Raw genomic sequence first — 27,274 nt, 5'->3', positions numbered from 1 at the left:
TAATTGTTTTCCATTTATTTTTGCAGATATTTCCCTTCTCTTGTGTTTCATGCCTATAGAAGTCCCTTTAACATTTGTTGTAAAATTGGTTTGGTAGTGCTAAATTCTCTTAACTTCTGCTTTTCTGTAAAGCTTTGTATTTCTCCATCAATTTTGAATAACATCCTTGCTGGGTAGACTAATATTGGTTGTAGATTTTTTTCCTTTCAGTATTTCAAATATATCCTGCCATTCCCTCCTGGCCTGCAGAGTTTCTGCTGAAAGATCACTTGTTAATCATATGGGTTTTCACTTGTGTGTTACTTGTTGCTTTTCCCTTGCTGCTTTTAATATTCTTTCTTTGTGTTTAATCTTTGTTTAGTTTGATTAGTATGTGTCTCGGTGTATTTCTCTTTTGATTTATCTTGAATGAGAGCATTGGCTTTCTTCCGAATTAACTATTTCCTATCCCAACCTGGGAAAGTATTCGACTATAATCTCTTTAAAAATTTTCTCAGACCCTTTCTTTTTCTCTTCTTTGTGTATTAAGTCCCTTCACTCAGGTCCAACTCTGTGCAACCCCATGGACTGTAGCACACCAGGCTCCTCTGTCCATGAGATTCTCCAGGCCAGAATACTGGAGTGAGTTGCCATTCCCTTCTCCAGGGGATCTTCCTGACCCAGGGATTGAACTAGTGTCCCTTATGTCTCCAGCATTGACAGCTGGGTTCTTTACCACTAGAGGAACCTTGGAAGCCATTCCTCTTTGGGACCCCTATAATTCTAATATCACTGCATTTAATATTGTCCAAAAGGACTCTGAGACTATCCTCTATTCTTTCCATTCTTTTTCCTTTATTCTGATCTTCAGCAGTTATTTCAACCATGCATCTCCCAGCCTACTTAACCATTTTCTGCCTCAGTTATTGTTATTGTTTCCTTCTGGAGTATTTTTAATTTCAGCAGTTGTGTTGTTCATCTCTGTTCATTTTTATTTCTTCTAGGTCTTTGTTCAGTTCAGTTCAGTTTAGTTGCTCACTCGTGTCTGACACTTTACAACTCCATGTACTGCAACATGCCAGACTTCCCTGTCCATCACCAACTCCGGGAACTTGCTCAAACTCATGTCCATTGAGTCAGTGATGCCATCCAACCATCTCATCCTCTGTTGTCCTCTGATCCTCCTGCCCTCAATCTTTCCCAGTATCAGGGTCTTTTTCAATGAGTCCGTTCTTCACATCAGATGGCTGAAGTACTGGAGCTTCAGCATCAGTCCTTCCAATGAATATTCAGAACTGATTTCCTTTAGGATGGACTGGTTGGATCTCCTTGCAGTCCAAGGGACTCTCAAGAGTCTTCTCCAACACCACAGTTCAAAAGCATCAATCCTTTGGTGTTCAGCTTTCTTTATGGTCCAACTCTCACATCTATACATGACTACTGGAAAAGCCATAGCTTTGACTAGATGGACCTTTGCTGGCAAAGTAATGTCTCTGCTTTTTAATATGCTGCCTAGGTTGGTCATAGCTTTTCTTCCAAGCAGCAAGCATCTTTTAGTTTCAGGGCTGCAGTCACCATCTTCAGTGACTTTGGAGCCCCAGAAAATAAAGTCTGTCACTGTTTCCACTGTTTCCCCATCGTTTGCCATGAAGTGCTGGAACCAGATGCCATGATCTTCATTTTTTCAATGTTGAGTTTTAAGCCAGATTTTTAACTCTCCTCTTTCACTTTCATCAAGAGGCTCTTTAGTTCCTCTTTCCTTTCTGCCATAGAGTGGTGTCATCTGCATATCTGAGGTTACTGATATTTCTCCCAGCAATCTTGATTCCAGCTTGTCCTTCATCTAGCCCAGAATTTCATATGATGTACTCTGCATAGAAGTTAAATAAGCAGGGTGACAATATACAGCCTTGTTGTTCTCCTTTCCCAATTTGGAACCAGTTCATTGTTCCATGTCCAGTTCTAACTGTTGCTTCCTGACCTGCATACAGGCTTCTCAGGAGGCAGGTCAGGTGGTCTGGTTTTCCCATCTCTTTAAGAATTTTACACAGTTTGTTGTGATCCCCAAAGTCAAAGGCTTTGGCACAGTCAATGAAACAGAAATAGATGTTTTTCAGGAACTCTCTTGCTTTTTCTATGATCCAACATTTGTTGGCAATTTGATCTCTGGTTTCTCTGCCTTTTCTAAATCTAGCTTGAACATCTTGAATTTCTCGGTTCACATACTATTGAAGAATCTGGAGAATTCTTGAGCTTGGATAATTTTGAGCATTACTTTGCTAGTGTGTAAGATGAATGCAATTGTGCAGTGGTTTGAACATTCTTTGGCATTGCCTTTTTTGGGGATTGGAGTGAAAACTGACCTTTTCCAGTCCTATGGCCACTGCTGAGTTTTCCAAATTTGCTGGCATATTGAGTGCAGCACTTTTACAGCATCATCTTTCAGGATTTGAAATAGCTCAGCTGGACTGTTTACAGTAGCTAAGATATGGAAGCAACCTAGATGCCCATTGGCAGACGAATGGATAAGAAAGTCGTGGTATGTATACAAAATGGAATATTACTCAGCTATTAAAAAGAATGCATTTGAGTCAGTTCTAATGAGGTGGATGAAACTGGAGCCTATTATACAGAGTGAAGTAAGTCAGAAAGAAAAAAAAAAAAAAACAGTACAGTATATTAACGCATATATATGGAATTTAGAAAGCTGGTAATGACGACCCTATATGTGAGACAGCAAAAGAGACACAGATGTAAAGAACAGAATTTTGTTTTTTTTTTAATATAAATTTATTTATTTTAATTGGAGGCTAATTACTTTACAATATTGTATTGGTTTTGCCATACATCAACATGAATCCGCCACGGGTGTACATGTGTTCCCCATCCTGAACCCCCACCCCCCACCTCCCTCCCCGTACCATCCCTCTGGGTCATTCCAGTGCACCAGCCCCAAGCATCCTGTATCATGCATCGAACCTGGACTGGTGATTCATTTCATATATGATATTTTACATGTTTCAATGTCATTCTCCCAAATCATCCCACCCTCTCCCTCTCCCACAGAGTCCAAAAGACTGAAGAACAGAATTTTGGACTCTGTGGGAGAAGGCGAGGGTGTGACGATTTGAGAGAATAGCACTGAAATGTGCATACTACCATATGTGAAATAGATGACCAGTCCAAGTTTGATCCATGAAACAGCACTCAAAGCTGGTGCACTGGGACAACTGAGAGAGATGGGATGGGGAGGGAAGTGGGAGGGGGGTTCAGGATAGAAGGACACATGTACACCCATGGCTGATTCATGTCAACGTATGGCAAAAACCACCACAACACTGTAAAGTAATGAGCCTCCAATTAAAATAAATTAATTAATTAAAAAAAGAAATAGTTCAGCTGGAATTCCATCACCTCCACTAGCTTTCTTCATAGTGATGCTTACTAAGGCCCACTTGACTTCACATTCCAGGATATCTGGCTCTAGGTGAGTGATCACACCATCGTGGTTATCTGGGTCATGAAGAGCTTTTTTGTACAGTTCTTCTGTGTGTTCTTGCCACCTCTTCTTAATATTGAGAGGGTAACAGGAGGAAGGCCAGGGGTCTCCAAACAGAGGAAATAGCCTGCAAGTGTCAGACATTTTTATCTCTCTTAAGGGGCAGGAGGAAACAAACTAGTGATATTTTTTCCTTCTCTATACAAATTTAAAAGGAGGTTTCTCTTAAAATACTGCGTTGCCATAATGACACCTGATCTCACCTGAAGTTAACTATTCTCAAACCTAGAGATAACCAATGCCTTTTTCTTATGGAAATGTTTGTCTTAAGCTATGCTAATGTACTATGCATTTACCCCCAAACTCTGTCTTCAAGTTGGTTCCACCTCTTGGCTCAGAACCTACTTGACAAACCAGTATGTTATACTCAGATATTGTCCCCCTAATCTATGTAAATGAAACTATTTGTATGGTGGTCTGCACTTCTTCAAGATTCAAGTTAATCATTTTATGGCCCAGGATAAACCATTTGGTGCCAAGATTATCCCAAAATGCATCTTATGGGTGAGGGGCCTGGTGCCATTCTGAGTTTTAAGACATTCCTTTCTTTCATTAACAGACTGCTAGTGACTATATAACATCCAGCTGAAGACTAGCAGGGGGGTACTCTTCTGCCCCCTTCTGATGCCTATGTCAGAAGCTTTCTCTGTCTCCTTTATACTTTAATAAAACTTTATTACACAAAAGCTCTGAGCGATCAAGCCTCGTCTCTGGCTCCGGATTGAACTCTTCTCCTCCGGGGGCCAAGAATCCCGGTGTCTTTGCATGATTCAACAACAACCTTTCAATATCTTCTGTTTCTGTTAGATCCATACCATTTCTGTCCTTTATTGTGCCCATCTTTGCATGAAATGTTTCCTTGGTATCTCTAAATTTCTTGACGAGATCTCAAGTCTTTCACATTCTATTGGTTTCCTCTATTTCTTTGCAATAGAGGAAGGCTTTCTTATCTCTCCTTGCTATTCTTTGGAATTCTGCATTCAGATGGGTATACCTTTCCTTTTCTCCTTTGCTTTTCACTTCTCTTCTTTTCTCCGCTATTTGTAAGGGCTCCTCAGACAACCATTTTGCCTTTTTGCATTTCTTTTTCTTGGGGCGGCTCTTGATCACTGTACAATGTCACGAACCTCCATCCATAGTTCTTCAGGCACTCTGTCTATTAGATCTAATCCCTTGTATCTATTTGTCACTTCTACTGTTAAATGTGTTGATTCTTGCATTTTCTCCATTCTGTTTTCAAGCTTTTCAGATCATCTTTACTATCATTACTCTGAATTATTTTTCAGGTAGTTTGCTTATTTCCTATTTGGTCTTGATATTTTCTACCTTGGTTCTTCATTTTCACAATATTGCTCTGCCTTTTTTTTTCTTTTTCTTTCTTTCTTTTCTTTTTTTTTTTTTGTAACTTACTGTGTTTGACGCCTCCTTTTCCCAGACTATAGGGTCATGTTCCTTCTTCCTTTTGGTTTATGCCCTCATTGCATAAGTTTGGTTGAGTGGTTTCTGTAGGCTTTGTGATTGGAGTAACTTATTCCTACCTTCTGGTGGGAAGAGGTGAATCTTTTTTTCTTTCTTGATGGGCAGGGTTACGTGAGGTGGTATATTTTAGGGTGTTTGTGACAATCCTGTCTGCTGATGACTGAGTTTTGTTTTTGTCTTTCTCTTTACTTCGATGAGGCATCCTGCACTGGGTGCTGCCACCAGTTGGGTGATGCCAGGTCCTATACACAGGTGGAGGCATTCATGGGAGTTCTCACAAATTAATACTCCCTGATGATAGAAGTTCTCTGGCAGTCTAGGGTCCTGGACTCAGTGCTCCCACTCTAAAATCTCAGGTCTGATCTCTGGCCAGGGAACTGAGATTCCACAAGTAATTTGTTATGGCATTAAAGGGGGTTAAAATAAACACGCAAAACAAAAAGCTAAACATAACAAGAAACAAAAGGTGAACCCAGACAAATGGTAAATACAAAATCAAATAAAAAATCAAATAGACTAATAACAAAAACAATGGTACACAACACACACACACATACACACAAACTGAACCACAGATGGACAAAGAAAACAAAGTACAAAAGAGTGACCTGGCCAGCAAAGTAAACCAAAGGTGATACTGACCAATTAAAAACAAAAATAACTTAAACACAAACTGGAAAACAAAACTGAAACAGAATGCCAACTGGGGAATAAAGCAAAAACCAAAACAAACAAACATGCTGAAAAAAAAAAAAGGAAGAAAAGAAAACAAAAAATAGAAAAGCAGTTTTGTGTGTGTGTGTGTGTGTGTTAGTTGCTCAGTCATGTCCAACTCTTTGCAATCCCATGGACTGTAGCCCACCAGTCTCCTCTGTCCATAGAATTCTCCAGGCAAGAATATTGGAGGCTGTTGCCATTTCTTTCTCCATGGTATCTTCCTGATCCAGGGATTGAACCCAGGTCTCCTGCATTGCAGGTAGATTCTTTACCATCTGAGCCACCAGGAAACCCCAAGCAGTTATATAAAGTATATAAAATTATATATTATATATATATTAATAAATTATATATTATATATGTTTAAATTATAATTACATATATTAATTATATATATATATATATACACACATACATATATAAAAGAGTAGAGACTGAGCTATCAAGACAAACATTGGACTAAGATCTGGTCCAAACACATAATTCTCTTAACTTAGTGAAATTGTTTTCCCAGATTTCTCACATGATAGTCACTTCTTTTCAGAGTTCCTCTTACACCTGACATCTTAATATGATCCCCTTCTTTCTCTCCTGCCCACAAATGTACAACCACAGGAAATTCCTCTATGAACTAGTACTCAAGAAAAATTTTCAAAAGATGACTTCAAATCCAGAAGCAATAAGGGAAAACCATGGGAATACTTGATTTCATTAAAAATTGCATGAGAAAACATCCCAAAAGCAAATTAAACAGAAATTTACAAATTTGGAAAAACACAACTAATGTCACTGGCAAAGTTCATCTATTTGTAGTAGAAACGTTTATTGTTGTTCAGTCCCTCAGTCATGTCCAAATATTTGTGACCCCATAGACTGTAGCATGCCAAGCTTCCCTATCCTTCACTAGCTCCTGGAGGCTCTTCAAACTCACGTCCATTAGTTGGTGATGACATCCAACCATCTCATACTGTGTTGTCTCCTCCTCCTGCCCTCAATCTTTCCCAGCATTGGGGTCTTTTCCAATGAGTCAGCACTATGTATCAGGTGGCCAAAGTACTGGAGCTTCAGCTTCAGCATCAGTCCTTCCAATGAATAGTCAGGGTTGATTTCCTTCAGGACTGATTGGTTTGTTGTCCTTACTGTCCAAGGGACTCTTAAAAGTTGCCAGCACTACCATTTGAAAGCATCGATTCTTTGGCTCTCAGCCTTCTGTATGGTCCAACTTTCACATCCATATGTGACTAATGGAAAAAGCATAGCTTGGACCATATGGACCTTTGTCAACAAAATGATGGCTCTGTTTTTTAATACACTGTTTAGGTTTGTCATAGCTTTTCTTCCAAGGAGCAAGCTACTTTTAATTTCATTGCTGCAGTCACCATCTGCAGTGATTTTGGAGCCCAAGAAAATAAAGCCTGTCACTGTTACCATTATCCCCATCTGTTTGCCATGCAGTAATAGGACAGGGAAGTCTGGCATGCTGTAGTCCATGGGGTCTCAGAGTTGCACATGACTGAATGACTCAAATTAACTAAACACAGCTCAGATATAGAAGCACAGAGAGTTCAGGCATCTTGCCTAGGATGACACAGATCAGAAGTGGAAGCACAGAGAGGTTAGGAGGTGGCCTAAGATCACACAGCTCAGAAGTAGAAGCATAGAGAGGTTAGGCAACTTGCCTAAGATCACAGACCTCCAAAATGGAAGCACAGAGAGGTCAACTTGCCTAAAATCACATAGCTCAGAAGTGTAAGCATAGAGAGGTTATACAACTTGTGTAAGATCACAGAGCTCAGAACTGGAAGTACAGAGAGGTTAGGCAACTTGCCTAAGATCACACAGTTCAGACATGGAAGCTCAGAGTTTTTACACAACTTGCCTAAGATAAAACAACAAAGATGTGGAAGTTCAGAGAGGTCAGGCGGCTTGCCTAAGATCACACAGCTCAGAAGTGGAAGCACAGAGAGGATAGGCAACTTGCCTAAGATCACACATCTGATATATGGAAGTACAGGGATGTTATGCAACTTGCCTAAGATTACACAACTCAGATATGGAAGTACAGAGAGGTTCATCAACTTACAATCACAGAATTCAGAAGTGGAAGCAAAGAGATGTCAGGCAACTTGCCTAAGATCATACAGCTTAGATGTGGAAGCACAGAGAGTTTAGGTAACTTGCCTAACATCATGTAGTACAGAAGTCAAAACACAGAGAGGTAAGGCAACTTACCTAAGTTCACACAGCTCAAAGATGGAAGCACAGAGATGTCAGGCAGTTTACCTAAGATCACACAGCTCATATATGGAAGCACAGAAATGTTATGAAACTTGCCTAAGATTACACAACTCATAAATGGAAGCACAGACAGATTACACAACCTGCCTAAGATCTCACAGCTCAGATATGAAAGCACAGAAAGGTCATGAACCTTTGATAAGATACACAGATCAGAAGCAGAAGCACAGAGAGGTCAGGCCACTTGTCTAACATTACACAGATCAGAAGTGGAAGCACAGAGATGTTGCAAAATTTGCCTAAGATCACACAGATCACATATGGAATCAGAGAGGGTATGCAACTTGCCTAAGGTTACACAACTGATATATGGAAGCACAGACAGGTTATGAAACTTCCCTAAGTTCACACAACTCACATGTGGAAGCACGGAGAGGTTTGGCAACTTGCTTAAGATCACACAGCTCAGATGTGGAAGAACAGAGAGGTTAGGTAACATGCCTAAGATCACACAGCTCAGATATGGAAGCACAGAGAGGTCAGGCAACTTGCTTAAAATCACACAGCTCAAATATGGAGGCAAAGAGAGGTCAGGCAGCTTACCTAAGATCACACAGCTCACAGGTGGAAGCACAGAGAGGTCAGGCAACTTGACAAAATCACACAGTTCACTAGTGGAAGCACAGAGAGATTGGGAAACTTGTGAAATGTCACACAGCTCAGATATGAAAGTACAGGGAGTTCAGGCAACTTGCTTAGTTCCCACAGCGCTGAAGTGTAAGCACAGAGAAGTTAGGAAACTTGCCTAAAATCACACAGCTCAGAGGTGGAAGCACTGAGAGGTCAGGCTACTTGCCTAAGATCAAACAGTTCAGAAGTTAAAGCAAGGAGATGTCAGGCAACTTGCCTACGGTCACACAGCTCAGAATTTGAAGCACAGAGAGATTACCCAACTTGCCTAAGAACATAGAGCACAGAAGTGGAAACAGAAAATTTAGACAACTTGCTTAAGATCACACAGCTCAGAGGTGGAAGCACTGAGAGGTCAGGCAACTTGCCTAAGATCACACAGCTCATTAGTGCAAGCACAGAGAAGTCAGTAAACTTACCAAAGATCACACCTCAGAAGTGGAAGCACAGAGTGGTTAGGCAAGTTACCTAAGATCACACAGCTCAGATATGGAAACAAAGACATCAGGCAACTTGCCTAAGATCAAAGAGCTTCTGTGGAAGCACAGAGAGTTTAGATAACTTGCCTAAAATTACACAGTTCACAAGAGGAAGCACAGAGATGTTAGGCAGCTTACATAATCACACAGCTCAGAAGTGGAAGCACAGAGGTCAGACATCCTGCCTAAGATCACACAGCTCACATACGGAAGCACAGAGAGTGTTGGCAACTTGCCTAAAATCACACAGCTCAAATATGGAAGCACGGGGAGGTCAGGCAGCTTGCCTAAGATCAGACATCTCAGATATGGAAGCACTGAGAGGTTAGGCAACTTGCCTAAGATCTCACAGCTCAGATTTGGAGGCACAGAGAGGTCAGACTTCTTGACTAAGATCACACAGTTCCGAAGTGGAAACACAGAGAGGTTAGGCAACTTGCTAAAGTTACACAGCTCATGTATGAAAGCACAGAGAGGTCAGGCAACTTGCTTCAGTTCACACAGCTCAGAAGTGGAAGCTCAGAAAGGTAGGCAACTTGCCTAAGATCACACAGCTCAGAAGTAGAAGCACAGCATGGTCAGGCAAATTGCCTAAAGTCACAGAGCTCACATATAGAAGCACAGAGAGGTTAGGCAACTTTCCTAAGATCACAGAGCTAACATATGTAAGCAGAGAGTGGTCATGCAAATTGCCTAAGACAACACAGCTCAGAAGAGGAAGCAGGGAGAGGTCAGACAACTTATTTAAGGTCACAGAGCTGAGAAGTAGAAGCAAAGAGAGGTCAGGCAAGTTGCCGAAGATCCCATGGCTGTTTGGTGGAGCACCTAGAGGTCAGGCAACTTGCCTAAGTTTTCACAGCTCTGTTAGTCACCTTGCCGACCAGGATAGAGCTCATAAATGGAAGCACAGAGAGGTCATGAAATTTTCCTAAATCATGTAGTTCAGCACTAGAAGCCAAGATTGGTCAGAAATTTCTCTAAGATCACACAGCTCTTAAGCAGAATCACAGAGAGGTTAGGCACATTGCCTAAGAGCACACAGCCATACATAGAAGCACAGAGAGATTAGGCAACTTGCTTAAAAACACACAGCTCATAAATGGAAGCACAAAGAGGTCAGTCAACTTGCTTAAGATCACACAGTTCAGAAGTGGAAACACAGAGATATTAGGCAATTTCTCTAAGATCACGCAGTTCATAAGTGGAAGCACAGAGAGGTCTAGCAACCTGTCTGGGATCATGGGGCTCATAAGTGGAAGCACACAGAGCTTAGACACCTTCCCTTCGATCACAAAGCTCATAAGGAGAAGCACAGACAGGTCAGGCAAATTGCTTGAAATCACACAATTCACATATGGAAGCACAGAGAGGTTATGCAACTTTTGTAAGATCACAGAGCTCAGATATGGTAGCACAGAGTGTCAGGCAACTTGTGAAGTTAACACAGCTTAGAAGAGTTAGTTGGGAGAAGTCAGGCAACCTTTATAAGATCACACAGCTCAGATATGGAAGAACAGAGAGGTCAGACCACTTATTTAATGGCACAGACATCAGATGTGGAAGCACAGAGAGGTCAGGGAATTTGCCTAAGATCACACAGCTCTTTGTTGGGAGCACAAAAATGTTAGGCACTTTGCCTAATAGCACACAGCTCAGAGTGGAAGCACAGAGAGGTTTGGCAACTTGCCTAAGATCACACATTTCAAAAATGGAAGCACAAAGAGGTAGGCAACTTGCTTAAGATCACACAGCTCAGAATTGGATGCAAAGAGAAGTCAAGCAATTTGCCTAAGACCACAGAGCACGTTAAGTGGAAGCATTGAGTGTTCTGGCCACCTGCTTGGGATCACAGAGCTCAGATGTGGAAGCACAGAGAGATTAGGCAGCTTTCCTATGACCACAGAGATCATATATGGAAGCAGAGTGTGGTGAGCAACTTGCCTAATATAGTATAGCTCATAAGTGGATGCACAGACAGGTCATGCAAATTGCCTAAAATCACGCAACTCACATGTGAAAGCATGGAGAGGTTACACAACATTCCTAAGGTCGCAGAGCTCATATATGGAAGCAGAGAGTGGTCATGCATATTGCCAACTTAACACAGTTCAGAAGAGTTAGCAGGGAGAGGTCAGGCAACCTCCCTAATATCACATAGCTCAGATGAGGAAGCAGAGAGAGGTCAGACCACTTATTTAATGTCATAGACATCAGAAGTGGAAGTAAAGGGAGGTCAGGAAACTTGCCTTACATCACACAGCACTTTGGTGGAAGCACAGAGAGGTCGGGAAACTTTCCTAATATCACACAGCTCGTAAGTAGAAGCACAGAGAGGTTAGGCACTTTGCCTAATAGCACACGGCTCAAAAATGGAAACACAGAGAGGTTAGGTAACTTTCCTAAGATCACACAGCTCATAAATGGAAGCACAAAGAGGTCAGGAAACTTGCTTAAGATCAGACAGCTCAGACGTGGAAGCACAGAGGAGTTAGGCAACTTGCCTAAGAACACACAGCTCATAAGTGGAAGAACTGAGAGGCCTGGCAACCTGCCTGGGATCACATAGCACAAAAGTGGAAGCAAAGAGAGGTTAGATAATTCCATAAGATCTCACAGCTCATAAATGAAAGCACAGAGAAGTTAGGCAACTGTCCTAAGATCACAGAGCTCTGATATGGAACCATAAAGTCGTCAGTCAACTTGCCTAAGATAACACATCAGAAGTGGAAGCACGGAGAGGCCAGGCAACCTACCTAATCAAACAGCTCACATGGGAAAGCACAGAGAGGTCAGGAAACTTGCCTAAGATCACACAGCTTAGAAATGGAAGCACAGAGAGATCAGGAAACTTGCCTAAGTGCACAAAGCTCATACACAGAAGCACATAAAACGTCATACAATTTGTCTAAAATTACACAGCTCACATACAGAAGCACAGAAATTAGGTAACTGACCTAAGATGGGTGCAGTCTCAAAAATGACAAAATGAACTCTGTATCCAAGGCAAGCCATTCAATATCACAATAATCAAAGTCTATGCCCCAACCACTATTGCAGAAGAAGCTGAAGGTGAACAGATCTATGATGCCTGCAAGAACTTCTAGAACTAACACCAAAAAAAGATGTCAGTTTCATCACAGCAGACTGGAATGCAAAAGGAGGAAGTCAAGAGCTACCTGGGGTAACAGGCAAGTTTGACCTTGGAGTACAAAATGAAGCAGGGCAAAGGTTAACAGAGTTTTGACAAGAGAATGCACCTGTCTTCCAGCACAAAGGAAAGACTGTACACTTGGACATCACCAGGTGGTCAATACTGAAATCAGGTTGATCATATTCTTTGCAGCTGAAGCTGTAGAAGCTCTATACAGTCAGCAAAAACAAGACCAGGAACTACCTGTATCTCAGATCATGAACTCCTTATTGCAAACTTCAAACTTAATTTGAAGGAAGTAGGGAAAACCACTAGACTGTTCATGTATGACCTAAATCATATCCCTTATGATTATACAGTGGAAGTGACAAATAGATTCAAAGAATTAGACCTGATAGACACACTGCCTGAAGAACTATGGATGGAGGTTCATGACACTATACAGGAGACTGTGATCAAAACCATCTCCAAGAAAAAGAAATGCAAAAAGGCAAAATGGTTGTCTCAGGAGGCCTTACAAATAGCTGAGAAAAGAAGAGAAGTGAAAGGCAAAGGAGTTAAGGAAAGATATACCCAACTGAATGTAGAGTTCCAAAGAATAGCAAGGAGAGATAAGAAAGCCTTCCTCAGTGGTCAATGCAAAGAAATAGAGGAAAACAACAGAATGAGCAAGACTAGATACCACTTCAAGAAAATCAGAGATATCAAGGGAACATTTCATGCAAAGATGGGCAAAATTAAGGACAGAAATGGTATGGACTTAGCAGAAGAAGAAGTTATTAAGAAGAGGTGGGAAGAATACACAGAAATGTACAAAAAAGATCTTAATGACCCACATAACCACGATGGTGTGATCACCCACCTAGAGCCAGACATCCTGGAATGTGAAATCAAGTGGGCCTTATGAAGCATCACTACAATGCCAGTGGAGGTGATAGAATTCCAGGTGGGCTATTTCAAATCCTAAAATATGATGCTGTTAGGTGCTGCACTCAATATGCCAGCAAATTTGGAAAACTCAGCAGTGGCCACAGGACTGGAAAAGGTCAGTTTTCATTCCAATCTCAAAGAAAGACAATGCCAAAGAATGTTCAAACTACTGCACAATTGCACGCATGTCACACACTAGCAAAGAAATACTCAAAATTCTCCAAGCTAGGCTTCAACAGCATGTTAACTGAGAACTTCCAGATGTTCAAGCTGGTTTTAGAAAAGGCAGAGGAACCAGAGATCAAATTGCAACATCTGTTGGATCACAGAAAAAGCAAGAGAGTTCCAGAAAAACACTTACTTATGCATTATTGACTCACCAAAGCCTTTGACTGTGTGGATCACGACAAACTATGGAACATTCTTAAAGAGATGGCAATACCAGAGCACATTACCTGCCTCCTGATAAATATGTATGCAGGTCAAGAAGCAAAAGTCAGAACCAGAAAAAAACAAAGGACTGGTTCCAAACTGGGAGAGGAGTACATCAAGGCTCTACATTGTCAACCTGCTTACTTAACTCCATGCAGAGTACATCATGTGAAATGTCAGCCTGGATGAAGCATGAGTTGCAATCAAGATTGATGGGAGGAATATCAATAACCTCAGATATGCAGATAATACCACTCTTACGGCAGAAAGTGAAGTGGAACTAAAGAGCCTCTCGATGAAAGTGAAAGAGAAGAGTGAAAAAGCTGGCTTAAAACTCAACATTCAAAAAACTATGATCATGGCATCCAATTCCATCACTTCATGGCAAATAGATGGGGAAACAATGGAAACAGTGACAGACTTTATTTTCTTGGACTCAAAGTCACTGCAGATGGTGACTGCATCCACGAAGTTCAAAGATGCTAGCTCCTGGGAAGAAAAGCTATGACCAACCTAGATAGCATATTAAAAAGCAGAGACATTACTTTGCTAACAAAGGTCCGTCTAGTCAAAGCTATGGTTTTTCCCATAGTCATGTATGGATGTGAGAATTGGACCATAAAGACAGCTGAGTGCCAAAGAATTCATGCTTTTGAACTGTGGTGTTGGAGAAGACTCTTGAGAGTCCCTTGGACTGCAAGCAGATCCAACCAGTCCATCCTAAAGGAAATCAGTCCTGAATATACTTTGGAAGGACTAATGCTGAAGCTGAAGCTCCAATTCTTTGGCCCCCTGATGAAGAACTGACTCATTGGAAAAGACCCTGATGCTGGTAAAGATTGAAGGCAGGAGGAGAAGGGGACGACAGAGGATGAGATTGTTGGATGGCATCACCAACTTGATGGACATGAATTCGAGCAAGCTCCAGGAGTTGGAGATGCACAGGGGAGCCTGGTGTGCTGCCAGGGTCACAAAGAGCAACTGATCTGAATTTAACAAAGCTCAGGCATGGAAGCACAGAGAGGTTAGGCAATGTGCCTAAGAGCACACATCTCAGATATGGAAGCACAGCGGGTTGTGGCAATTTTCCAAAGATCACACAGCTCAGAAGTGGAAGCACAGCCAGTTAGACAACATGCTTAAGATCACAGAGCTCAGGAGTGAAAGTACAGAGTGTTTATACATCTTGCCTAAGATCACAGAGCTCAGAAGTGGAAGCACATAGAAGTCAGGCAACCTGTGTACAGGATCACACAGCTCTGAAGTGGAAGCACAGAGAGTTGAGGCAACTTGCCCAAGAACACACAGCTCAGAAATGGAAGCACAGTGAAGTTAGGCAACTTGCCTAACATAACACAGCTCATAAGTGGAAGAACAGAGAGGTCAAGCAACCTAAGATCACTCTGCTCAGAAATGGAATCACAGAAAGGTTAGGCACCTTGCCTAAGAGCACAGAGCTCATATATGGAACAACACAGAGGTTAGGCAACTTTCCTAAGATGATCCAGCTCAAGTGGAAGCACAGTGAGGGCAGGCAATTTGACTGAAAACACACAGTTCACAGGTGGAAGCACAGAGAGGTTAGGGACCTTACCTAAGAGACACAGCTCATATATTGAAGCACAGAGAAGTTAGGCAACTTGCCTAAGATCACACAGCTCACAAGTGGAAGCACCGAGAGGTCAGGCAACTTGCCTAACCTAATCATACAGCTCAGAAGAGAAAGCAGAGAGAGGTCAGGAAACTTGGCTAAGATCACACAGCTCATAAGTAGAAGCACAGAGTGGTTAGGAAACCTGCCTAAGAACACATGACTCACATGGAAGCACAGAGAGTCAGGCAACTTTACTAAGATCACAAAGTTCAGAGGTGGAAGAACAGACAGGTCAGCCAACTTGGCTATGATCACCCAGAGAAGAAGGCGAAGCACAGGGAGGTTAGGCAACTTGGCTAAGATCACACAGCTCAAAAGTGAATGTACAGAGAGGTTAAAACCTTGCCTAAGAGTATACAGCTCATATATGGAAGCACAGAGAGGTCAGACAATTTATCTAAGGTCACACAGCTCATAAGTCAAAATACACAGAGGTCAGGCAACTTGCCTAAGATCACACAGCTCAGAAATGGAAGCACAGAGAGGTTAGTCATCTTGCCTACCAGCACACAGCTCAGATGTGGAAGCACAGAGAGGTCAGGAAACTTGCCTAAGATCACACAGCTCTTAAATGGAAACACAGCAAGGTCAGGCATCATGACTAAGAGAATACAGCGCAATGTTGGAAACAGAGAGAGGTCAGGCAACTTGCCTAAGATGAAACAGCTCAGAAGTAGAAGCACAAAGGGGATAGGCAACTTGCTTAAGATCACATTGCTCAGAAATGGATGCACAGAGTGGTAAGGCTACTTACCTATGATCACACAGATAAGATTGAAGCATACAGAGTTTAGGCAACTTGCCTAAGATCACAGGGCTCAGAAGTGGAAACACAGAGAGGTCAGGCAATTTGCCTAATATCACACAGCTGAAAAGTGGAAGCACAGAGAGGTCAGGGAACTTGCTTAAGATCACAAAGCTAAGAAGTGGAAGCGTAGTGAGGTAAGGCAACTTGCCTAAGATCACAGAGCTCAGACTTGGAAGCACAGAGATGTCAGGCAACCTCCCTGACATCACACAGCTCAGAACTGGAAGCACAGAGAGGTCAGGGAACCTGCACAGGATCACACAGCTCAGATGTGGAAGCACAGAGATGTTCAGGAACTTGCCTAAGAACACACAGCTTACATGTGGAAGCACACAGAGGTCAGGCAACTTGACTAAGATTACACAACTCAGAAGTAGAAGCACAGAGAGATCAGGAACTTCACTAAGATCACAGTGCTCGAAAGTGGAAATACAGAGAGGTAGCAACTAATCTAAGATCACACATCTCCAAGTTGAAAGCACAGAGAGGTCAGGCAATGTGCCTAAGATAAGAGACTCAGAAGTGGAAGCACAGAAAGATCAGGCACTTTGCCTAAGATCACACAGCTCAGAAGTGGAAGCACAGAGATTTTACACAACTTGCCTAAGGTCACACAGCTTGCCTAAGGTCACACAGCTTAGATATGTAAGCACAGAGGTTAGACAAATTGCCTAAGATCACACAGCTCAGATGTGGATCATATAGCACACAGACGCCAGAAAACTTCCCAAACATCACACAGCTCATAAAGAAAGCACTAGAGGTCAGGCTACTTGCTTAGGATCACACAGCTCCAAAGTGGTAGCACAGAGAGTTCAGGTAACTTGCCTAAGATCACTCAGCTCAGAGATGGAAGAACAGAGAGGACAGGCAACTTGCCTAAGATGACACAAGTCAGAAGTGTAAGCACAGAGAGGTCAAGAAGCTTGCCTAAGATCACACAGCTCAAAAGTGGATACACAGAGAGGTTAGGCAACTTGCCTAAGAACATAAAACTCACCAGGAAGCAGAGAGATTAGGCAGCTTGCCTAAGAGCTCACAGCTCGTTAATGGAAGCACAGAGAGGTTAGGCAACTTGCCTAAAATCACACAGCTCAGATGTGGAAGCACAGACCTGTCAAGCAACTTACCTAACATCACAAAGCTCATAAGTGGAAGCACAGAGAGGTCAAGGAACTTGCCTATGATCACACAGCTCAGTAGAAGGACAGAGAAGTTAGGCAACATGCCTAAGATCACACAACTCAGATATCGAAGTACAGAGAGATTAGGCAAGTTGCCTAAGAACACACAGCACAAGTGGAAGCATGGAGATTTCTGTCACCTTTCCTAAAAGGACACAGCTTATATATGGTAGTACAGAGATGTTAGGTAACTTGTGTAAGATTGGATATCTCAGATATGGAAGGGCAGACAGGTTAGGCAACTTGCCTAAGACCACACAGCTCAAATTTGGAAACACAGAGAGTTTATGCAACTTGCCTAAGATCACACAGCTCCCATATGGAAGCACAGAGAAGCTGGGCAACATGCCTAAGAACACACAGCTCATGTGGAAACACAGAGAGGTTAGGCATCTTGCCTAAGTGCACACAACTCACATACGGAAGCACAGAGATGTTAAGTAACTTGCCTAAAATCACACAGGTCAAAAGGAAGCACAGAAAGGTCAGGCACCTTGACTAAGTTCATACAGCTCAAAGGTGGAAACACAGAGATCATGTAAATTGCCTAAGATCACACAGCTCTTAAGGGGAAGCACAGAGAGTTCAGGCAACTTGACTAAGATAAGACAGTTCAGAAGAGGAAGCACCTAGAGGTCAGGCACCTTGCCTAAGATCACACAGCTCAGAAGTGGAAGCACAGTAAGAACAGGCAACTTGCCTACAATTGCACAACTCAGAAGTGGAAGCACAAAGTGGTTAGGCAACTTGCTTAAGATGAGACCGTTCAAAATTAGAAGAACAGAGTGGTCAGGCAAATTACATATGATAACACAGGTAAGATACTGAAGCATAGAGAGGTAGGCAACTTGCCTAAGATCACAGGGCTCAACTAATACAATTATGTAAAGTTTAAAAATCAAATTAAAAAAAAAGACTCAATGCAGCCAAATAAATAAATAAATATTTTAAAAATGAAGAATAAATAAATAAATCCTAAAAAAAAAAAAAAGATCACAGGGCTCAGAAGTCGAAACACAGAGAGGGCAGGATACTTGCCTAAGATCACATAGCTCAGAAATGGAAGCAAAGGGAGGTCAGGCAACTTGCCCAAGATCACACAGCTCATAAGTGGAAGCACAGAAAAGGTCACACAAATTGTCTAAGATCACACAGCTAAGATATGGAAGCACAAAAAGGTTAGGCAACTTGACTAAGATCACACCACTCACATATGGAAGCACAGAGAACTTAGGTAACTGGCCTAAGATGGGTGCAATCTCAAAATGACAGAATGAACTCTGTTCATTTCCAAGGGAAACCATTTAGTATCACAGTAATCCAAGTCTATGCCCCAACCACTAATACTGAAGAAGCTGGAGTGAATGGTTCTATGATGCCTACAAGACCTTCTAGAACTAACATCAAAAAAAAAAAAAAAAAGAAGTTGTTTTCATCTAAGATGATTGAAATGCAAAAGGAGGAAGTCAAGAGATATCTGGAGTAACAGGCAAGTTTGGCCTTGGAGTACAAAATGCAGCAGGGCAAAGGCTAACAGTTTTGCCAAGAGAACACACCTGTCATCACAAACACCCTCTTCCAACACACAAAGAAAGACTACACATGGACATCACCAGGTGGTCAACACTTAAATCAGATTGATTATATTCTTTGCAGTCGAAGATGGAGAAGCACTATACAGTCAGCAAAAACAAGATAAGGAACGGACTGTGGCTCAGATCACAAACTCCTTATTGCAAAATTCAGACTTAATATAAAGTAGGGGAAGTGACTAGACCATTCAGGTATGACCTAAATCAAATCCCTTATGATTATATAGTGGAAGTGACAAAGAGATTCAAGGGATTAGATCTGATAGACAGAGTGCCTGAAGAACAAAGGGCAGAGGTTTGTGACATTGTACAGGAGGTGGTGATCAAAACCATCCCCAAGAAAAAGAAATCCAAAAGGCAAAATGGTCATCTGAGGAGGTCTTACAAATAGCTGAGAAAAGAAGAGAAGTGAAAGGCAAAGGAGAAAAGGAAAGATATACCCAATTGAATGCAGAGTTCCAAAGAATAGCAAGGAGAGATAAGAAAGCCTTCCTCAGTGATCAATGCAAAGAAATAGAGAAAGACAATAGAATGGAAATGACTAGAGATTTCGTCAAGAAAATTAGAGATACCGAGGGAACTTTCCTGTAAAGATGGGCACAATAAAGAACAGACCTAACAGAAGCAGAAGATATTAAGAAGAGGAGACAAGAATACACAGAAGAACTATACAAAAAGATCTTAATGACCCAGATAACGACGATGGTGTGATCACTCACCTAGAGCCAGACATCCTGGAATGGGAAGTCAAGTGGACCTTAGGAAGCATCACTATGAACAACGCCAGTGGAGGTGATGGAATTCAAGCTGAGCTACTTCAAATCCTGAAATTGATGCTGTTGAAGTATTGTACTCAACATGGCAGCAAATTTGGAAAACTCAGTAGTGGCCACAGGACTGGAAAAGGTCAGTTTTCATTCCAAACCCAAAGAAAGGCAATGTCAAAGAATGCTCAAACTACCGCACAATTGCACTCATCTCACATGCTAGCAAAGTAATGCTCAAAATTCTCCAAGCTAGGCTTCAGCAATACATGAACTGAGAACTTCCAGATGTTCAAGCTGGATTTATAAAAGGCAGAGGAACCAGAGATCAAATTGCCAACATCTGCTGGATCATAGAAAAAACAAGAAAGTTCCAGAAAAACACCTATTTCTGTGTTAATGAGTATACCAAAGACTTTGACTGTGTGGATCACAACAAACTGTGGAACATTCTTAAAGAGATGGGGATACAAGAGCATCTTACCTCCCACCCAAGAAATATGTATGCAGGTCAAGAAGCAACAATTAGAACTGGACATGGAAGAACAGACTGAAATGAAATTGGGAGAGGAGTACGACAAGGCTGTATATTGTCACCCTGCTTATTTAACATCTATGCAGAGTACATCATGTGAAATGCAAGGCTGGATGAAGCACAAGCTGGAATCAGGATTACTGGGAGAAATATCAATAACCTCAGATATGCAGATGACACCACCCTTATGGCAGAAAGTGAAGAATAACTAAAGAGCCTCTTGATGAATGTGAGAGAGGAGAGTGAAAAAGCTGGCTTAAAACTCAACATTCACAAAACTAAGATCATGGCATCTGGGTCCCATCACTCCATGGCAAATAGATGGGGAACCAATGGAAACCATGACAGACTTTATTTTCTTGGGCTCCAAAATCACTGCAGATGGTGCATGCACCCATGAAATTAAAACATGCTCGCTCTCTGGAAGAAAAACTATGACAAAGCTAGATGGCTTATTAAAAAGGAGAGACATTGCTGACAAAGTTCCATCTAGTCAAAGCTATGGTTTTTCCAGTAGTCATGTTTGGATGTGAGAGTTGGATCATGAGCACTGAAGAATTGATGCTTTTGAACTGTGGTGTTGGAGAATACTCTTGAGACTCCCTTGGACTGCAAGGAGATCTAACCAGTCCATCCTAAAGGAAATCAGTTCTGAATATGCATTGGAAGGACTGATGTTGAAGCTGAAGGTCCAATACTTAGGCCACCTGATGCAAAGAACTGACTCACTGGAAAAGACCCTGATGCTGGAAAGTTTGAAGGCAGGAGGAGAAAGGGATGACAGAGGATGAGATGGCTGGATGGCATCACTGACTCGATGGACATGAGTTTGAGCAAGCTCCAGGAGTTGATGATGGATAGGGAAGCCTGGTGTGCTGCAGCCTACGGGGTCTCAAAGACTGGAACAGGACTGAGTGACTGAACTGAACTGAACACAGCTCAGATATGGAGCACAAGAGGTCCCTCAACTTGCCTATGATTACACAGCTTATAAGTAGAAGCACAGAGAGGTCAGGCAACTTGCCTTGGAACACACAGCTCAGAAATGGAAGCAGACTGGAAATAGAACTGCCTTATGATCCAGCAATCCCACTGCTGGACATACACACTGAGGAAACCAGAAGGGAAAGAAACACATGTACCCCAATGTTCATCGCAGCACTATTAATAATAGCCAGGACATGGAAGCAACCTAGATGTCCATCAGCAGATGAATGGATAAGAAAGCTGTGGTACATATACACAATGGAGTATTACTCAGCCATTAAAAAGAATACATTTGAATCAGTTCTAATGAGGTGGATGAAACTGGAGCCTAGTATATAGAGTGAAGTAAGCCAGAAAGAAAAACACCAATACAGTATACTAACACATATATATGGAATTTAGAAAGATGGTAACAATAACCCTGTGTACGAGACAGCAAAAGAGACACTGATGTATAGAACAGTCTTATGGACTCTGTGGGAGAGGGAGAGGGTGGAAAGATTTGGGAGAATGGCATTGAAACATGTATAATATCATGTATGAAACAAGTCACCAGTCCAGGTTCGATGCACGATACTGGATGCTTGGGGCTGGTGCACTGGGACGACCCAGAGGGATGGTATGGGGAGGGAGGAGGGAGGAGGGTTCAGGATGGGGAACACATGTATACCTGTGGCGGATTCATTTCGATATTTGGCAAAACTAATACAATATTGTAAAGTTTAAAAATAAAATTAAATTAAAATGGTGAAAAAAAAAAAAAGAAATGGAAGCAGAGAGGTCAGGCAACTTTCCGAACATCACACAGCTCAGAAGTGGAAGCACAGAGAGGTCAGGCAACTTGCCTAAGTACAGAGCTTTGAAGTGGAAGCACAGAGAAGTTAAGCATCTTGCCTAAGATTACACAGCTCAGAAGTGCAAGCACAGAGATGTAAGGCTACTTGCTAAGACCAAACAGCTCAAAAGTTAGAAGCACAGAGAGGTCAGGCAACTTGCCTAAGATCACACAGCTCACCTATGGCATCACAGAGAGGTTACACAACTTACCTAAGATCATACTGCTGAGATATGGAAGCACAGAGTGGTCAAGCAAATTGTCTAAGATAACACAGCTCAGAAGTGGAAGCACAAAGAGGTTAGGCAACTCCCCTAAAATCACACAGCTCAGAAGTTAAGCACAGAGAAGTCAGGGAACTTGCCTAAGATGACACAGCTCAGATGTAGAAGCCCAGAGAGGTCAGGCAACATGCCTAAGATCACACAGCTCTTAAGTGGAAACACAGATGGGTTAAGCAGCTTGCATAAAACCACACAGCTGAGATATGGAAGCAGAGATTTAGGTAACTTGCCTAAGGTCACACAGCTTAGATATGGAAGCACAGAGAGGTTAGTCAACTTGCCTAAGATCACACAGCTTTTAAGTGGAAGCCCAGGTAGGTTATGCAACTTGCCAAAGATCACATAGCTCAGATGTGGAAGCACAGAGAGGTTAGGCAACTTGCCTAAGATCACACAGCTCAGATGTGGAAGCACAGAGAGGTCAGGAAACTTGCCAAACATCACTGAGCTCACAAGTGGCAGAGTCAGGATTTAAACCAAAATGGCCTAGCTCCAGAGCCATTGTTCCTAAACAGGGTGCTATACTGTTTCTGTTTCTCTTTCTACTTTTCATTTAAAGACAGCTGAAAACTCTAAGCAAGGAGAAGTTTTCATCTTTTGTAATTCCACTCAGATGGAAAACTCAGAGTTTTCCCAGGAGGAAAGAGGGAAAAGAAAAGCTCTCGACCCAAGAAAACTCACTGTCTCAAGCAGAATGATGGAATGGAAATTGAATGTCCATGACCTATGGCTGCAGTGGTGAGTCATAGAGCATCTATTCCACTGAGCCGGTTAGTGAAAATCATTTTAAAAATGAAAAATTAAAAGGCAGTTTCTGGGTAGAATTGGACAAATAGCAAATGATCAAACTTGGAGCACAAAGGTCCCTTTTCCCTCCCAGGAAATACAGGAGCTCTGAAAGGCAGGAAGCAAGTTATGGGCAGAAGGCAAAATATAGTGAGTCAATGTGGGAAATCTCCGGTCAGACAGGGTCTGTGGCTCCAAAGGCAAAGATTGTACATCAGGTAAAATTAATGCCTTCTTTGTCTTTATCACTCATGCTCCATGTGGCAAGCCAGGGCACGCCAGAGGGTCAAAGGCCTGAGTGAAAACCCAAGGAGGCCTATGGCCTCTCAAGCAGAGTTCCCACCTGGGCCTGATTCTCTATATAAATGCTCCTCTAGCTTAAAAAAATTCAGGAGCTTTTGTTTTGTTTCACTTTATTGCGTATTCAAAACAAATTAATTTTGCTTTTTTTCAGTCAAATTTTACTGTTACTTCCTTTGGATTATTAGTCAGGAAATTCTAACTCCTTAAAATAGGGGAAGGAGACACAGTGGAGTCAGATTGCCAGCCAGACCCAAAGGGGTTACTAGACCCAACCCTCTAGGGCCTACACACACACACACACACACACACACGATATTCCATCAGTCTGCTGACTAGGTAACATCAAAGCATTCTAACTGTTCTGCCCTGTGAGCAAAACTCCTTTGAGATATTTCAGAAGAGCCATCCCTTCCTTCAAATCTTGGCCCCTGACATGCATATCATCTTCACAGGAGGCAGCATGTTCCAGCAGAGTCAGACCTTGATTCACATCCCCACCCTACTGCCTGAGAGTTGGTGGACTTTCCTCACCTGTGCAAAGGAAAGTTTTCCTTTCCTTTGCACAGCCTCAGTAGGGAGGCCAGAGGTCCCCAAGTGGCAGGAGGAAATAAAACTAGAAGTGGCAGAGATTTTTTTCTTTTCTCTTTTTTTTTTTGATTTATTTATTAATGTGTTGTAATGGTGACACCTGGTTCTGCTTGAACTTAACTTCATCTCAAACCTTGAGCTAACCAATGCATTTTCTCATGGAAATGTCTTTCTTAAGCTATGTTAATGAACTATGTATTTGCTTGGAAATCTAGTCAAGCTATGGTTTTTCTAGAAATCATGTATGGATGTGAGAGTTGAACCATAAAGAAGGCTGAGCACCAATGAATTGATGCTTTTGAACTGTGGTGTTGGAGAAGACTCTTGAGACTCCCTTGGACTGCAAGGAGATCCAACCAGTCCATTCTAAAGGAGATCAGTCCTGGGTGTTCTTTGGAAGGACTGATTCTAAAGCTGAAACTCCAGTACTTTGGCCACCTCATGCGAGGAGTTGACTCATTGGAAAAGACTCTGATGCTGGGAGGGATTGGGGGCAGGAGGAGAAGGGAACAACAGAGGATGAGATGGCTGGATGGCATCACCAACTTGATAGACAGGAGTTTGAGCAAGCTCTGGGAGTTGGTGATGGACAGGGAAGCCTGGTGTGCTGCAATCCATGGGGTTGCAAAGAGTCAGACACTACTGAGTAACTGAACTGAACTGCCTTTCTTCAAGATTCCTGTCAACTGTTTTATGGTCATGGATGATTCACCTCATGTCAATGCTATCTCAAAATGCACGTTGTGGGTGAGGGGCCTGGTGCAACTCTCTCAGTTTTGCAGCTTGCTAATAGGTATGTAATTCCTTGTTAAAAACTAGCAAGGGGGCACTCTTTCTGTCCCCTTCTGATGTCTATGTCAGAAGCTTTCTCTATCTCTTTTACACTTTAATAAAACTTTATTAGACAAAAATCTCTGAGCAATCAAGCCTCATCACTGGCCCCGGATCGAATTCCTCTCCTCCAGAGGCCAAAAATCATAGCGTGGTTCACAGCTCATAGCAGCAACCTTTCAATAAGGACTTGGAGAAATTAGGGAAATAACATACGCCTAGCAGAAAGCTTTGTACCCAAGAGGCTTTCAATATATTTTCATTCCCTTTTGTACAAGAGATCAAGAATCACTTGGGCTTTACCCGGAAACCCAGAGCTTTATTTTTGAGATGGGTCACTAGGCATCTGGGTTATTTATCTCTCAAAACTAAATAGTGGAAGTAGGAGTGATAGAAAAGGCCCCTCCTTTTAGAGAAAGTAAAAGATCCAGAAAGAAACAGCAGAGGATGTCTTTCCTCCCCTGTGTACTTTTCTCTCCTCCCTGAAGCTGCAGAGATGGGGTGGGGGTGGCTACAAAACTAAAGGAGGGGTTCCTTTGATACTTTAGAGAAAGACAAGCACTGGCACTTCTAAGGTGGGTTCTCATTCTCTCCCTATATACCAAACACAGATCAATGCATCAGACCTCAGAGGAGGTATCGGGCAGTAATGTGGGGAGAGGGAAATTTTCTTTGAGTCAGCAAATGATGCTTAGGGAAGGGCATTTGTCACTTTGGTTCTTATCCTTCAAACCATGTGAAAAGCAACAACAAAGTCAGGACATCAGAGACAAAAGTGTCTAGAGAACTAGGGAATGCAAACACTTGACAAGGAAGAAAGTTTTATTGAAGCACACAGACATTTCAGGGGGGATGGAGAACAAAGGAGCAAGTGACAGTCCAGGATCCCAAGTTATGCTTTCCAGTACAATACTAATCCACACCAAATACTATTTTGTTCACTTCACACATACAACAGAAACCACAGTATCCACCCTCAATCCCACAGCCTCATAGGACAGGCAGCTGGCATCTGACTCTACTGAAAGGAACTTCTTCTCCAGTATAGATTCCCTTTACAGATGACTTTGGGAAGGTACAATTGTGAGAATTAAAAGGTCAGTTTGGGACAGTGGGTTTCAGAAAATAAACCTTAGGTCAATAGACCCTTCTTAGGAAGGTTTCAGCCCACCACACCCAGGTTACATCTAGGTCAACTTTGGGAAACAAGAGAAAAAAATAGGAACTGAAACCACTTCAAGAAAGAGGTCAGAAAAGCTGTGTTCTCTGAACACACTCTCTTGGACACTAACAGCGCCCAGCACAGAGAAAACACTGGACTGGTTTAGACCATAGCTGGCTATTCAGGCTGATATAACAGTTCAGTTCAGTGCTCAGTCATATCCAACTCTTAGCGACTTCATGGACTGCAGCCTACTAGGCTCCTCTGTCCATGGGATTTTCCAGGCAAGAGTACTGGAGTGGGGTGCCATTGCCTTCTCCATAGGAGCTTTCTAACGACTGCTATATCAGTTTAAAATGCAAAGAATCAGCACGGGCTGAGAGATGCTCCATTGCTGGTCCTTTGGGACCACTGAGAAGCCTGTACTGTGCATGCCTGTGACCTAGTCCAAAGGCCATTATCTAATTAAAGTGCTCTTCTAAAGCAACTCTATTATAAGGGTCCTGCAGAGGTCTAGGGAAGGTGTTCAGAACTGGAAGCAACTTAGACATCTTCTCAGCATTTCCAGGAAAACTATTAGACCCAAGCAAGGCAGAAACTGCTCCAAACAAGAGTTAAAAGCCAAGTTTCAGAAATGTGTCAAGGTAGAAATGGAGTGAAAAGCATAAAGCGGTGAAGAAAGAAGGGACCCAGTCACCTCTCTCCAATCTTCTTCTGTCTTTAGTAAACCACCCCTGCTTCCCAGAGCCTTGGCCTCAGACCAGGCACACCCTGAAACACAGACCAGTACAAGTGCCAAAGGCAGCCAGGGCTTCCTGTGGAAGGAGGAACCAGGATAGCAAGACAGGCGATTAAAAAGTTGTTTTAAAAGATAAATTAATTAAATCTCATAAAGATGTAAGAATCATGGATTCTGAAAATATATAGTAGTTAATGCACAAATAAAAATATTTTGAAGAGACCCTTATTCTTAAGCCTGCTTTAAAAAGGGGAAGTCTACATCACTCTAGCATAATGAGATCTGTAGAAATACACATTTATATACACACACATACATCACACACACACACACACACAAATTATAAATCTTCGCCCTTGGTTTCTTCGCTTCCTCTGACTTGCCCTGGACAGGGATGGACCTGCAGAGCAGGACAGGGCTCACAAGCCCAGCTTCTGCTTGGCCATTGAGGAACGGAGTTGCAGAGTCCCTTCGGCCCAAGACCCTGGGTACTGTCGCATCTTCTGCCACAGGCTCACTTCTTCCCCAGTCGAGTCCATCCAGTCCACCACTTCCCCGTTACTGATCC

General features: G+C 42.3%; 1 protein-coding gene across 9 annotated transcripts in view; it reads right to left on the bottom strand.

Moving 5' to 3' along the window:
- Positions 1 to 1,085: 1,085 nt before the first annotated feature.
- Positions 1,086 to 27,274, bottom strand: part of SYTL4 (synaptotagmin like 4) — a 121,962-nt gene continuing 95,773 nt past the window's right edge. For 8 of the 9 annotated variants that reach the window (XM_059883402.1, XM_059883403.1, XM_024987982.2 and 5 more), the window contains one exon: positions 1,086 to 27,274. In XM_059883402.1, coding sequence (XP_059739385.1) covers positions 27,126 to 27,274 — 149 coding nt within the window. In that variant the 3' untranslated portion in view covers positions 1,086 to 27,125. The other variant, NM_001192433.2, reaches the window with a different exon arrangement.

This window comes from Bos taurus, chromosome X, assembly GCF_002263795.3.
Source record: "Bos taurus isolate L1 Dominette 01449 registration number 42190680 breed Hereford chromosome X, ARS-UCD2.0, whole genome shotgun sequence".
Lineage (NCBI taxonomy): Eukaryota > Metazoa > Chordata > Mammalia > Artiodactyla > Bovidae > Bos > Bos taurus.
This window is presented reverse-complemented; position numbering and strand designations above follow the sequence as displayed.